The following is a 10,210-nucleotide window of genomic DNA, read 5'->3' as shown; positions in this document are numbered from 1 at the left end:
ATTTAGATCAGTTCATATGTGCCCAACTTTAACGTGTAAAGTAAGTGATCCATCGAACGCTATACTATACTCATCAATACTATTCAAAATATATACGAACTCCATCCCAAGTTGGTGTTGGTGGAACAAATAATACTCCTGGTCCTATTATAAGACCCAATTTGACTTTTTATAGTCCTAATATAAGACCCAATCCATTTTGTTTCTTATTTTATGCATTTTTTCCAAGATAATCCTTCTAATAATGATAGTTTTAGCCAATATACTTAATTAGCAAGGATATTTTAGGAATGACAACACTTATTTATTATAAATAACAACTTAACTTACTTCCTTAATCTCCTCAAATAAGTCAATTGGGTCTTATAATTAGGACCGGAGAGTAAATGCATCTTTCATTTGATTTGTTTTATATAACTATATAATATCTTATATTACAAAACCAGATTCATTCAAGTACTGTCATATCTAATTTAGATAAATCTTTCAAATTAAATACTCCTCCAATTCTTATATAAGACCTATTTAACTAATTTGATTAGATTAAGAAAGTTAGCTAAGTTAGTTAATTATAAGAAATATGATATATTTTTTCTAAAACATTATAATCATCTTTCTTAATATCTTCGATCCCTCACTCACTTGATTATGGTTGAGAGAGTATCTATAAAGATAATTTAGAAAAAATTAATAAATATAAGAAATATGTCTTCTATTTATGGTCAAAATTAACTTAACAATTAGGTCCTATATTAAGGACTGGAGGAGTAACAATTTATTCATTCAATCTGTCTTGCTTGCTATGGCTTTCTCTTCTTAAAATAACTACTACTTCTAATCCTAAATATAAGAGCTAGTTGACTAATTTGAGCAGATTAAGTAAATAAGTTAAGTTAGTTATTTGTAATAAATAGGTGTTGTTTTTCTTAAAATATCCTTGCTAATCAGGGTTATTGGCTAGAACTACCATTATTAGAAGGAATATCTTGAAAATAAATAAATAAATATGAGAGACAAAATGGATTGAGGTAATAAATAGGTGTTATCTTTCCTAGCTAAAATATCCTTACTAATCAAGATTATTGGCTAGAGCTACTATTATTAGAAGGACTATCTTGGAAAAAAAAAGAATAAATATGAGAGACAAAGTAGATTGGGGTCTTATATTTATGACCAAAATATATAAAAGTCAAATGAGATATTATATTAAGGACTGGAGGTAGCTAGTATCAAATCCACCTTAATTATAATCTCTTTCTTATTTAATTCGTCATGACGACCATCATTCCAGAGATCAGATAACATTTTATATATGTACCTTCAATTATCAATAACTCAATGTTATTTCTTATTTCTTTTTTTTATGATAACTCAATGTTATTTCCCCATTGTATTACATATTCAATTCATGTTAATATACTGCTCCTAATTTTATAAGTACTTCTACTTCAATTTGTTGTTTTTTTTTTTCAATTTGTTCAAACTCTTTTCATTGAAATTTTTTTATATATCTCAGCTCTCGTCCACTCTAATGATTCTACTGTTTCTCTGCCTGATCATCAACTCTTGCCATCTCCGATGCACATATGATTTTTTGTTTTAGTTGGGGGGATCCATAATGGAGGGTCGTAAAAATAATAAAAAAGATATTATGAGGTGATTAAAAAATTAGGCACATGAAAAGATGGAGATGATGGAGAATGAAGAATGGATAGAGAAGTGGGTTGTCCACAAAATGCATAATGGAGGGAAGCCACGCTTAAGTCTGCCTCCAATCCCCTCCATCCATCCACCCACTCCCCCCCTCCCCACCCTCTTCCTAAACGACAATCTCCCATCACCTTCCTAATATTCAATACAATATACCAATAATACCAATAATATCTATCTACACACACACACATATCACAATTCATTCATGTCTAAACACTGCAATTAATTTCCTAAGCACAGAATATAAAATATTTTTCTTTCTACTTTAAATGGTGGGCACTAACTATTTAAAATTACAAGTGAAATTAAACTTGTAACAATTTTTTTTTAAATTTAGAGTGTAAACACTAACAGCTTCAGATTATAAGTGGGGTTTAACTAGTGATCTCCCACTACAAAAGAGTTTTTATATTGCTGTACTGCAAGATCATTGTCAAATTGTATAAAAAAAACCAATTACATGTATTATAACATTTTTTGAAAGTTCACGTAACAAATTAAAAAAATATGTTTAGTTTATGATCAAAGATGAATCAAAATCAATATAAATACGTTGCGTGGTAAAAAAAAATCAACTTAAACACGCAATATAAAATCTCTAATGAGGTGTAGTTGTTCATAAATTAGGAAAGTGAGCTAATATATTCACGTCACAACAATTGCCTAACAAATTATTTATAGCACTTGTCCCGATCCAATTAAATTAACTAATTCCGTTGGTCCTTTGGATAATATTTAAGCCTAACATCGTACCCCACTGCCCCTAGCCGGCGAACATGGTGGCTGGTACTGTCCTAGATTCGCTCTCCATTTCCATTCTTCCAACTATTTTTACTCCTTTGGTATAGAAAGATTTACAATAAGGTCCCATACAAAAAAATAATTATAAAACAAGTCCCAGAGGTTGTTATTATTCATTCTAGAACTTGTTACTACAGGCTATTTAGTTGTTATTGAATCTTTTAGTAGTTATTTCTCTTGTATGAGATTTGACTGTCACTCTCCCTTTCATATATTATCCATTTTATTCTTTAGCCCCATCTCTCGCCTTCCCTTCTCTTTCATTAATTTACTTTTATCATACAACTAGCTTTTGAATTAAATTTATATGTGACCTTTTATATTTTATTATTACATTTTACGATTTTTATTAAGTGTTGAAATTATAAAAAAGTTGTTGTAAACGATACTGATAAAATGATGAAACTCGATCGTATTATTGTAATTGTCGTGATAAAACAGAATTATTTTGCATTATTTTAATAAATAGTTTGGTGACTCAATAATGGTCACTAAGACTTTTAAGATCCAAGGGGTGGTGGAAATAATGAGGAATATTGTAAAATCGCCAATGATTCAACGTATTATTTGATGTGAAGTATTGATTTGGAATTTTATAAATTGAAATAACCTTATGAGATTATAATGTGAAATGATGTTTTTGTAGAATTTTTTCCTATTAGTTAAAAAAACTCTTTCATGTTAACATGGCACATCCACAAAAATCCTTAATTTTAGATATAAAAATATACAATTAGTTTAACAAATCAGATTATTTTTTATCAAGCAAAATTCAACCTAAAAATTCAGACATTAGGTCTTTAATGATTTTTTTCTAACGGGAAAACCACTTCAATTTAAACCATTACATTTACATATACTAATATCATTAATACTATATTAATCAAGCTTAAAAGTTAAAACCTTCCCTCGATTTTTTTAATCATTAAAGATAAAGATTAAATGTTGCCCCATAAAAGAATTTATCCTTTTACAGAGTTGGACGTAGGGATAAACTCAACGGACAGATATGGCCCACGTGCAACTCGACGCCCTCGTGGACGTGCAGGGCCCACCACTACCCAGGTAGAGTACAAAGTAGAAACGCAACTTTCCGCGCGTGCTAGTTTGGAGTCACCACAAATGCTTGAAAGTTGGGTCCCACCTCTTCAAATGCCGACACGTCATAAAAGTGGACTACCAGCTTGGCTTCCCACAAACAGCCCCAACCGCCTGTACACCCGTGGTACCACTATCCATCCCCATTAATTTTCTTCCACTTCACAATTGCCAAAATTCCTTCTTTTTCAAAGAATCCGGTTTGGTCATCGTGATTTTATGAAATCAATGGTTATATTTCACATAAGGCATAAATCCAGTAACAAATATTCTTTTATTTTCAAATACCACTTCTAGTTCTTATAAAAGTTAGTTTAATATTTTATTTAGTTTTAAGTATAAAATCTTAATTCATTTTATTTCTTGTATTTGTTTTTTTTAATAATCCTTGTAGTGGTTACGCATGTCTAATTATAGTTCTAGCTAATATATATAATTAGTAAAAGTATCTTAAAGAAGATAACATTTATTTATTATGAATAACTAACTTAACAAATTTTTTTAATTTTCTCAAATTAGTACAGTTAACTAGTTCTTATATTAAGGGGCAGGAAGTAGTACGTCTTTATAATAAATAAGACAAAATGACAAAAAATATGTGGGAAAATATGGTAAAACAAAGTGTAATAAAGAAGAGTATAATTAATTCAAGAATAAAATTAAAAAATACATTAAATATTGAGACAAACCCAAATTAAATCTTATAAATTGGATCACATATGTCCTCAAATTGAAAACTTATAAATAATATACAGTGACTAATTTATGTAATCAATTTTAAAGCCTACAAAAATTACATTATTCTTTAGTCATGAAGAATGCACCATCTATTTCTATTAAAGATGAGCTCTTGAATTTCAAAAATAAAAGTAAAGGGGAAAGAAGCGGAGAAGTGACAACGTAAGTTAAGTGACCAACAATAGACTCCGAGAGCTATCCATATTCAAAAGATATCTTTTAAAGTCGTCTCCTATAAGAGAGATAAAATCATGCGCGCCAAGCTCATGGAAATAGATTTGGTGCCCATATCTAAAAAAGTCAACCCCATGTATTTCTATTTTCTCTTATAACTTTTGCGCCCACTCACAATCAAATAAATTACATAACTTATAATTGTTTTTTTTTTTTTGCTTTACGTGATTTCATGTCCCAAATTTTCTAAACCATTAGCGGCAAGTTTACATGATTTTTTTTGAAAAATATACACCTCAAATATTATCTCAATGATTAGGATGATATCCTAAAATTTGAGTGAGAGGGGACTTTCTTACATATTTTTGTCAATATAAGCTAGAAAATATAATGTTTTGATGCAATCCCTCCCTTAGCTTCGATGGTAATTGTAGGGTGACATTGACCAACCTCGCGGACGTTCTCAGAGAGTGGTAATTAATATTATTGAACTTATTAAAGAATGAGGGACTTTCTAATTTTTCTCTTCACTGAAATTAATAATCACAACAAAGTGTTGGCCATGAATTGAAAATATGCCAACAATTTATACGGGATAAAGAATTAACCGCTACATCTTTAAGAGGGAGTGTGTATGAGCGTGTGTGTGTGTTGGGGGGAGGTTTCATTTTCATTAATATGCACACATTTACATAATAATTTGGTACAATTATGTTGTATCAACTTAATGTTATTTTCATCAGTCCAAAAAAAAAACTTAATGTTATTTTTAGAGTTTATTTTTTCAAACAAAAAAAAATCTTATGAGATCGTTTTCTTTTAAGTAGTGTGTGGCCCGTAATATCCGTCGGATATCCCTGGAGGGATATGCATAAAACTATTACCTTTTTCTTTTTTTTTGGTTTTGGCTTTCAAACACGGGTACTGTGCATGCACAAGGATGAAATGATTAAAGTATGGCATAGTGGATGATAATTGTAATTAATGAACACTTGTGTGGGGAGAGTGGCTATAAAAAGCCAGAAGCGGAGCTCAGTGGCAGAGAAGCACGAATACATATTAGTGCAGAAGCAGCATCTCCAACAATAGTTTTGGTTGGTTCATTCTCATATTACGAAACAATATGGGTGAGGCTCCTGAGCTGTGCTATGTGAATAACAATAGTAATGGCTTCTCCAAATTTGGGCATGAAACCGACCAGAACTTCACCCACCACCACCACCACCACGATTCTTCCACCTCCGCCTGGTTCGAGGAAGTCATCGATCACCATCTCAAGTGGTCTTTTGCTCTCAATAGGTTCTTCTCCCATCCATCCCTCCTTCTCTCCGCCTTCATGAATCCTTACACATATATTTAATTTTTCTTGCTCTGTCAAAATCTCAACAGCGTCCTTCATAAGGGGATTAGCCAGTACCAGGAGATTGCACTCTTAGACACCAAGCATTTCGGCAAGGTTTAATTCCGCCTCTCTCTTCATTCACATCATCAATAAACCAAAACAATATTCATTCGCGTACTCTTGAGTTTTCCCTCTTGTTAGAACTGAACTCTGAAAGTGTTTTACTTTTACACAGGCGTTGGTGATTGATGGGAAGATGCAGAGTGCTGAATCAGACGAGTTCATTTATCACGAGTGCTTGATTCATCCGGCTCTCTTATGTCATCCCCAGTAAGTTCCCTTGCTCAATTCACTCTCCTTACTTATCATATATACTCCAATAACATATTGGGAAAAAAGACAAACATAAAAACAAGAACAAGAGGGGAAGTGCGCATATATCAAAATATTCGTTGGGATAGTGTGAAAGGGCTTTTAATTAGAAGGCTTTTAATAAGATGAAGAGGCATTGTAATGAATGAAAATGTTGATTGATGCGCATGGGACAGCCCAAAATCAGTATTTATAATGGGAGGAGGCGAAGGTTCTGCTGCTAGGGAAGCCCTCAAGCACAAGTCACTAGAGAGAGTTGTCATGTGTGATATCGACCAGGTTCCTTTCTTCATTAATTACATTTATTCTCAATAACCCTCCACGATCTTCCTCCATCAATATTTCTTTAACCCAGAAAAAAAAATTGCAGGAGGTGGTAGATTTCTGCCGTGAATACCTGACTGTGAATAAGGAAGCCTTCTCTAACAAGAAGCTTGACCTTGTCATCAATGATGCCAAGTAACTTTTTCCGATCCTTCCTCCCCTTTTTACTCATTTTCTGTCTTCATATATTGCCTTTTAAAGATTTTTGTCTTTTCATTCTGAATATGATATATATATATATATGTATATTAATTACATCTCCATCCTATAACAAGCATGCGTGTGTGTTTTATGCATTATATAAAGATGGCAGAACGGCATAACTTATAATAATACGATTTATTGTAAATTTTATTCTATGCATTGATGATGTTGATAGATTGATAATATCTTTATATATTGATGGCTACAAATATGAAATAAAAAGGATAAATATTCTTGCTAGTTCGACTTGTTTCTGTTGTGTCCAAGAGTCCAAGTAGTTCAAAATATAGGCATTTCAACTGCTGAATACTCCAAAATAGACCCTTAGGCCTTAGCTCCTCCTTCGCTAGTTCTTATCCTTTAGCCTTTAATATCCAAATCCCCAATTTTGACCCAGTGATGATTTTGATTTAAGTACGCATAATGCAATTGGATGGGATCTAATATACAAAATCTGGTAAGAATATTAATTTTTAAGAGTATAAAAATTAATAGTGACATTTATTTTTAAATGTCATCAATAGATAGTAAAATAATAGTAAGATTTATGACATATTTTACCATTTAAAAATTAGGAGTAATATAACTTATTTTTTAAATTCCATGCCATATATAAATTCCACCAAAAATTTTAAGTATATGGTGACAATTTCAAAAGAAAACAAAATATAAAATGAAAATGTCCGTTTTTACAAAACAAGGAGATTATAGATATAACCCTTTATGGAAAAGAAGGGCGCGGGAAGCTATTTGACTTCTAATCAAAATAGTGTTAATATATTTCCTACTTTTCTTGATATGATCCCTTGAAAGTGGAGTCGAGAGATCATGTCTGGTCGGTTATGATTTTCCCAATAAAAGCTATCGCTAGTGTATTCCTTTTGTCGGTCTTGAAATAAAGCAGTTATGAGTAAAATGTGCGAATTCCATTTTGATTTGGATGAAGGGGAGAATTAGAGAAGAGGAAGGAGAAGTACGATGTCATAGTTGGAGACTTGGCGGACCCAGTGGAAGGAGGGCCTTGCTACCAACTCTATACTAAATCCTTCTACCAGAACATCCTCAAACCCAAGCTCAAACCCAATGGCATTTTTGTCACCCAGGTCCCTTTTTTAACACTACGCCCTTCCTCATCTTGTGAAGACCTATTGTTATTTAATGACTCATACTGTTGAGCGCTTAATTCCCTGTGCAGGCTGGACCCGCAGGCATCTTCACCCACAAGGAGGTCTTCACTTCCATATATAACACAATCAAACAGGTCTTTAAATGTAAGACTCTCTCATCCAGGCCTTCTCTCATTTCTTTATATTTTGGTTGAACCGATCGAACTTAGGACTTGCTCCTCTTTCGTGTGTTTTTTATGCAGATGTGACTCCGTTCGCAACTCATATACCTTCTTTTGCTGATACCTGGGGATGGGTTATGGTATGCAATTATAAACCTTTGCTCTATTAGACAGATGTGGATTGCATGTTAATTAGTGTTCACTTGAATCTGTGTCATGTGAATCTAGGCTTCAGACCAGCCATATTTTATCGGGGCTGAGCAAATGGACAAAAGAATCGTAGAAAGAATAGATGGCGAATTGCTTTATCTTAATGGCTCTTGGTTCCACTCCTCTGCCACCATGAACAAGACTGTTTCAGAATCGTAAAAACATTTCCCTACCGTTACCTATTTCTTCAAATAGAATTAAGCTTTGATTCTTGAACCAAAACTGTACAATACCAGAATCATTAGCGTTAATATATTTTGTTATTTCAGACTGCGAAACGAAACCCATGTGTACACGGAAGAAGATGCTAGATTTCTGCATGGGCATGGCGTGGCTTTTCGACTCTAAGGTTCTTGGGGGAATTGATGTACAGATGAATGGAGCTGGAGCTTACAACAAGCGTGACAACTTTACCCTAAGAAACTAATCAGTAATTCGCAATTGTTTTGTCAATTTGGTTTTAGGAGTTTGTGTTAGCTTCACCAAGGTGCTCTTTGAATTCTAAGCTTATTAACACAGACAGCCTTCGTCTAATATCTGAATCAATAAATTCAATTCGAGGCAGTCGCCCCTTCACAAATTTTCCTTCTTAACTCGACAGGATTGAAGATTGAAATTACCCGCTCTTCAAGTATCAACTAATGTGGCATAAATATTGCCAGTATTTTTTTTGGCCACAAATTGGGGAAATTATATTATATGACTCCACATTTTACTAGGGATGTTGACAGTAATTGTAAAATAAAACTAAGAAAAAATAGAAGATCGATGGTAGTTGGAATTTGGGTGACCCTGTCGAAGAAAATTAAAATGTGAAAGTTAAAAACTTGTAAAATAACCAATAAGCTGTTGGTTGAGATGGTAAACAGTTTCATTTCTGTAAGAAAGAAAATACAAGTTCGAATCTCATGAAGTACATTTATTGAGAAGACTTTAACTTTAACACTCCCAACCCGACAGAGATTAATATCAAACTCAAAATGTACTCTCAGTTATACCCAAAGAAAAAAAACTGTGAAATATCTCTAAATTGTGGTCTCATTTTCGTAAAAAAAAAAAAATACAAGTTCGAATCCTGTGAAGTGTACTTATTGAAAAGGTTTTAACTTTAATGCTCCCAATCCGATAGAAATTAATATATTATTTGATATCTTTTTGAGGATATTTATCAATTAAAGTAGGATAATTTGGATTGATTACAGATATCTTGAATTAAATACTGATTGCATAAAATTAGAAATTTAAAAGAAAATATTTTTATCTATTTTTAAATAATTGATTTTGGGCTTTATGATAGTATCTCAAATTATTTTTTGCAGGTCTTAACAAAAGAGAAATAAAGATAATAGGAAAACTGAAAGGGAGAAGGAAAAAAATTAAAAAAAAAATGGAGACACAAGCAACTTGAGTATTAAGGCATCAGTTTATTATATTATTTATATTTTTATTTATTCATAAAAAAAAGCAGCCAGGAATTCCACACAGGCCGCCAATCATCCTTCAGATTTGATTCGTATATATCCCCTCCTTCAAACATGGAAGAGACCACGCTGCCAACATCAATTCATATACTTTCTCACACAAACACGCCGCCAATAACCTTGAAATTCATTCCTCAGTTGCAAAGAAAGGGACGCTGCCACACAACTCAATTTTTCTCCTCCAGTTTTCATATTTCCCTTCGGCCAAAAACACACCTTACCAATAGTGGCGTGTCGTCGACTTCTTCCATAACCTTCATCATCATCTCCCTTCAACCAACCATCTTCATCACCTTTGGCCTCCATTATTCCGTTTCTTTCTGCCAAAATCTTTCACACCCATTCTCTCGCCGTAGCCTCAATGAATTCTCATTACTTCAAACATATTGTGGATTTTTCTGGAGCCATGAGAGGCTAATCCTATGTGCTCCTTGGAGATGAAGGAGTAGTTTGAGCTTGGAGCTT

At 32.9% G+C, this 10,210-nt stretch overlaps 1 protein-coding gene across 1 annotated transcript; it reads left to right on the top strand.

The window, feature by feature from the left end:
- The first annotated feature begins 5,576 nt into the window (after positions 1 to 5,576).
- LOC114761760 (thermospermine synthase ACAULIS5) lies at positions 5,577 to 8,844 on the top strand. Its single transcript, XM_028951189.1, has 10 exons — positions 5,577 to 5,823; positions 5,914 to 5,980; positions 6,102 to 6,196; positions 6,415 to 6,517; positions 6,609 to 6,697; positions 7,713 to 7,869; positions 7,962 to 8,037; positions 8,136 to 8,194; positions 8,283 to 8,419; positions 8,534 to 8,844. Exons 1-10 carry the CDS (start codon positions 5,648 to 5,650, stop codon positions 8,610 to 8,612), a joined length of 1,038 nt encoding a protein of 345 aa, XP_028807022.1. The 5' UTR covers positions 5,577 to 5,647; the 3' UTR covers positions 8,613 to 8,844.
- The last annotated feature ends 1,366 nt before the right edge of the window (positions 8,845 to 10,210 follow it).

This window comes from Neltuma alba, unplaced genomic scaffold, assembly GCF_004799145.2.
Source record: "Neltuma alba isolate B1F8T4 unplaced genomic scaffold, ASM479914v2 tig00011134_pilon, whole genome shotgun sequence".
Classification (NCBI taxonomy): domain Eukaryota; kingdom Viridiplantae; phylum Streptophyta; class Magnoliopsida; order Fabales; family Fabaceae; genus Neltuma; species Neltuma alba.
Note: the sequence above shows the minus strand (reverse complement) of the source record. Positions and strands in the feature narration are given on the sequence as shown.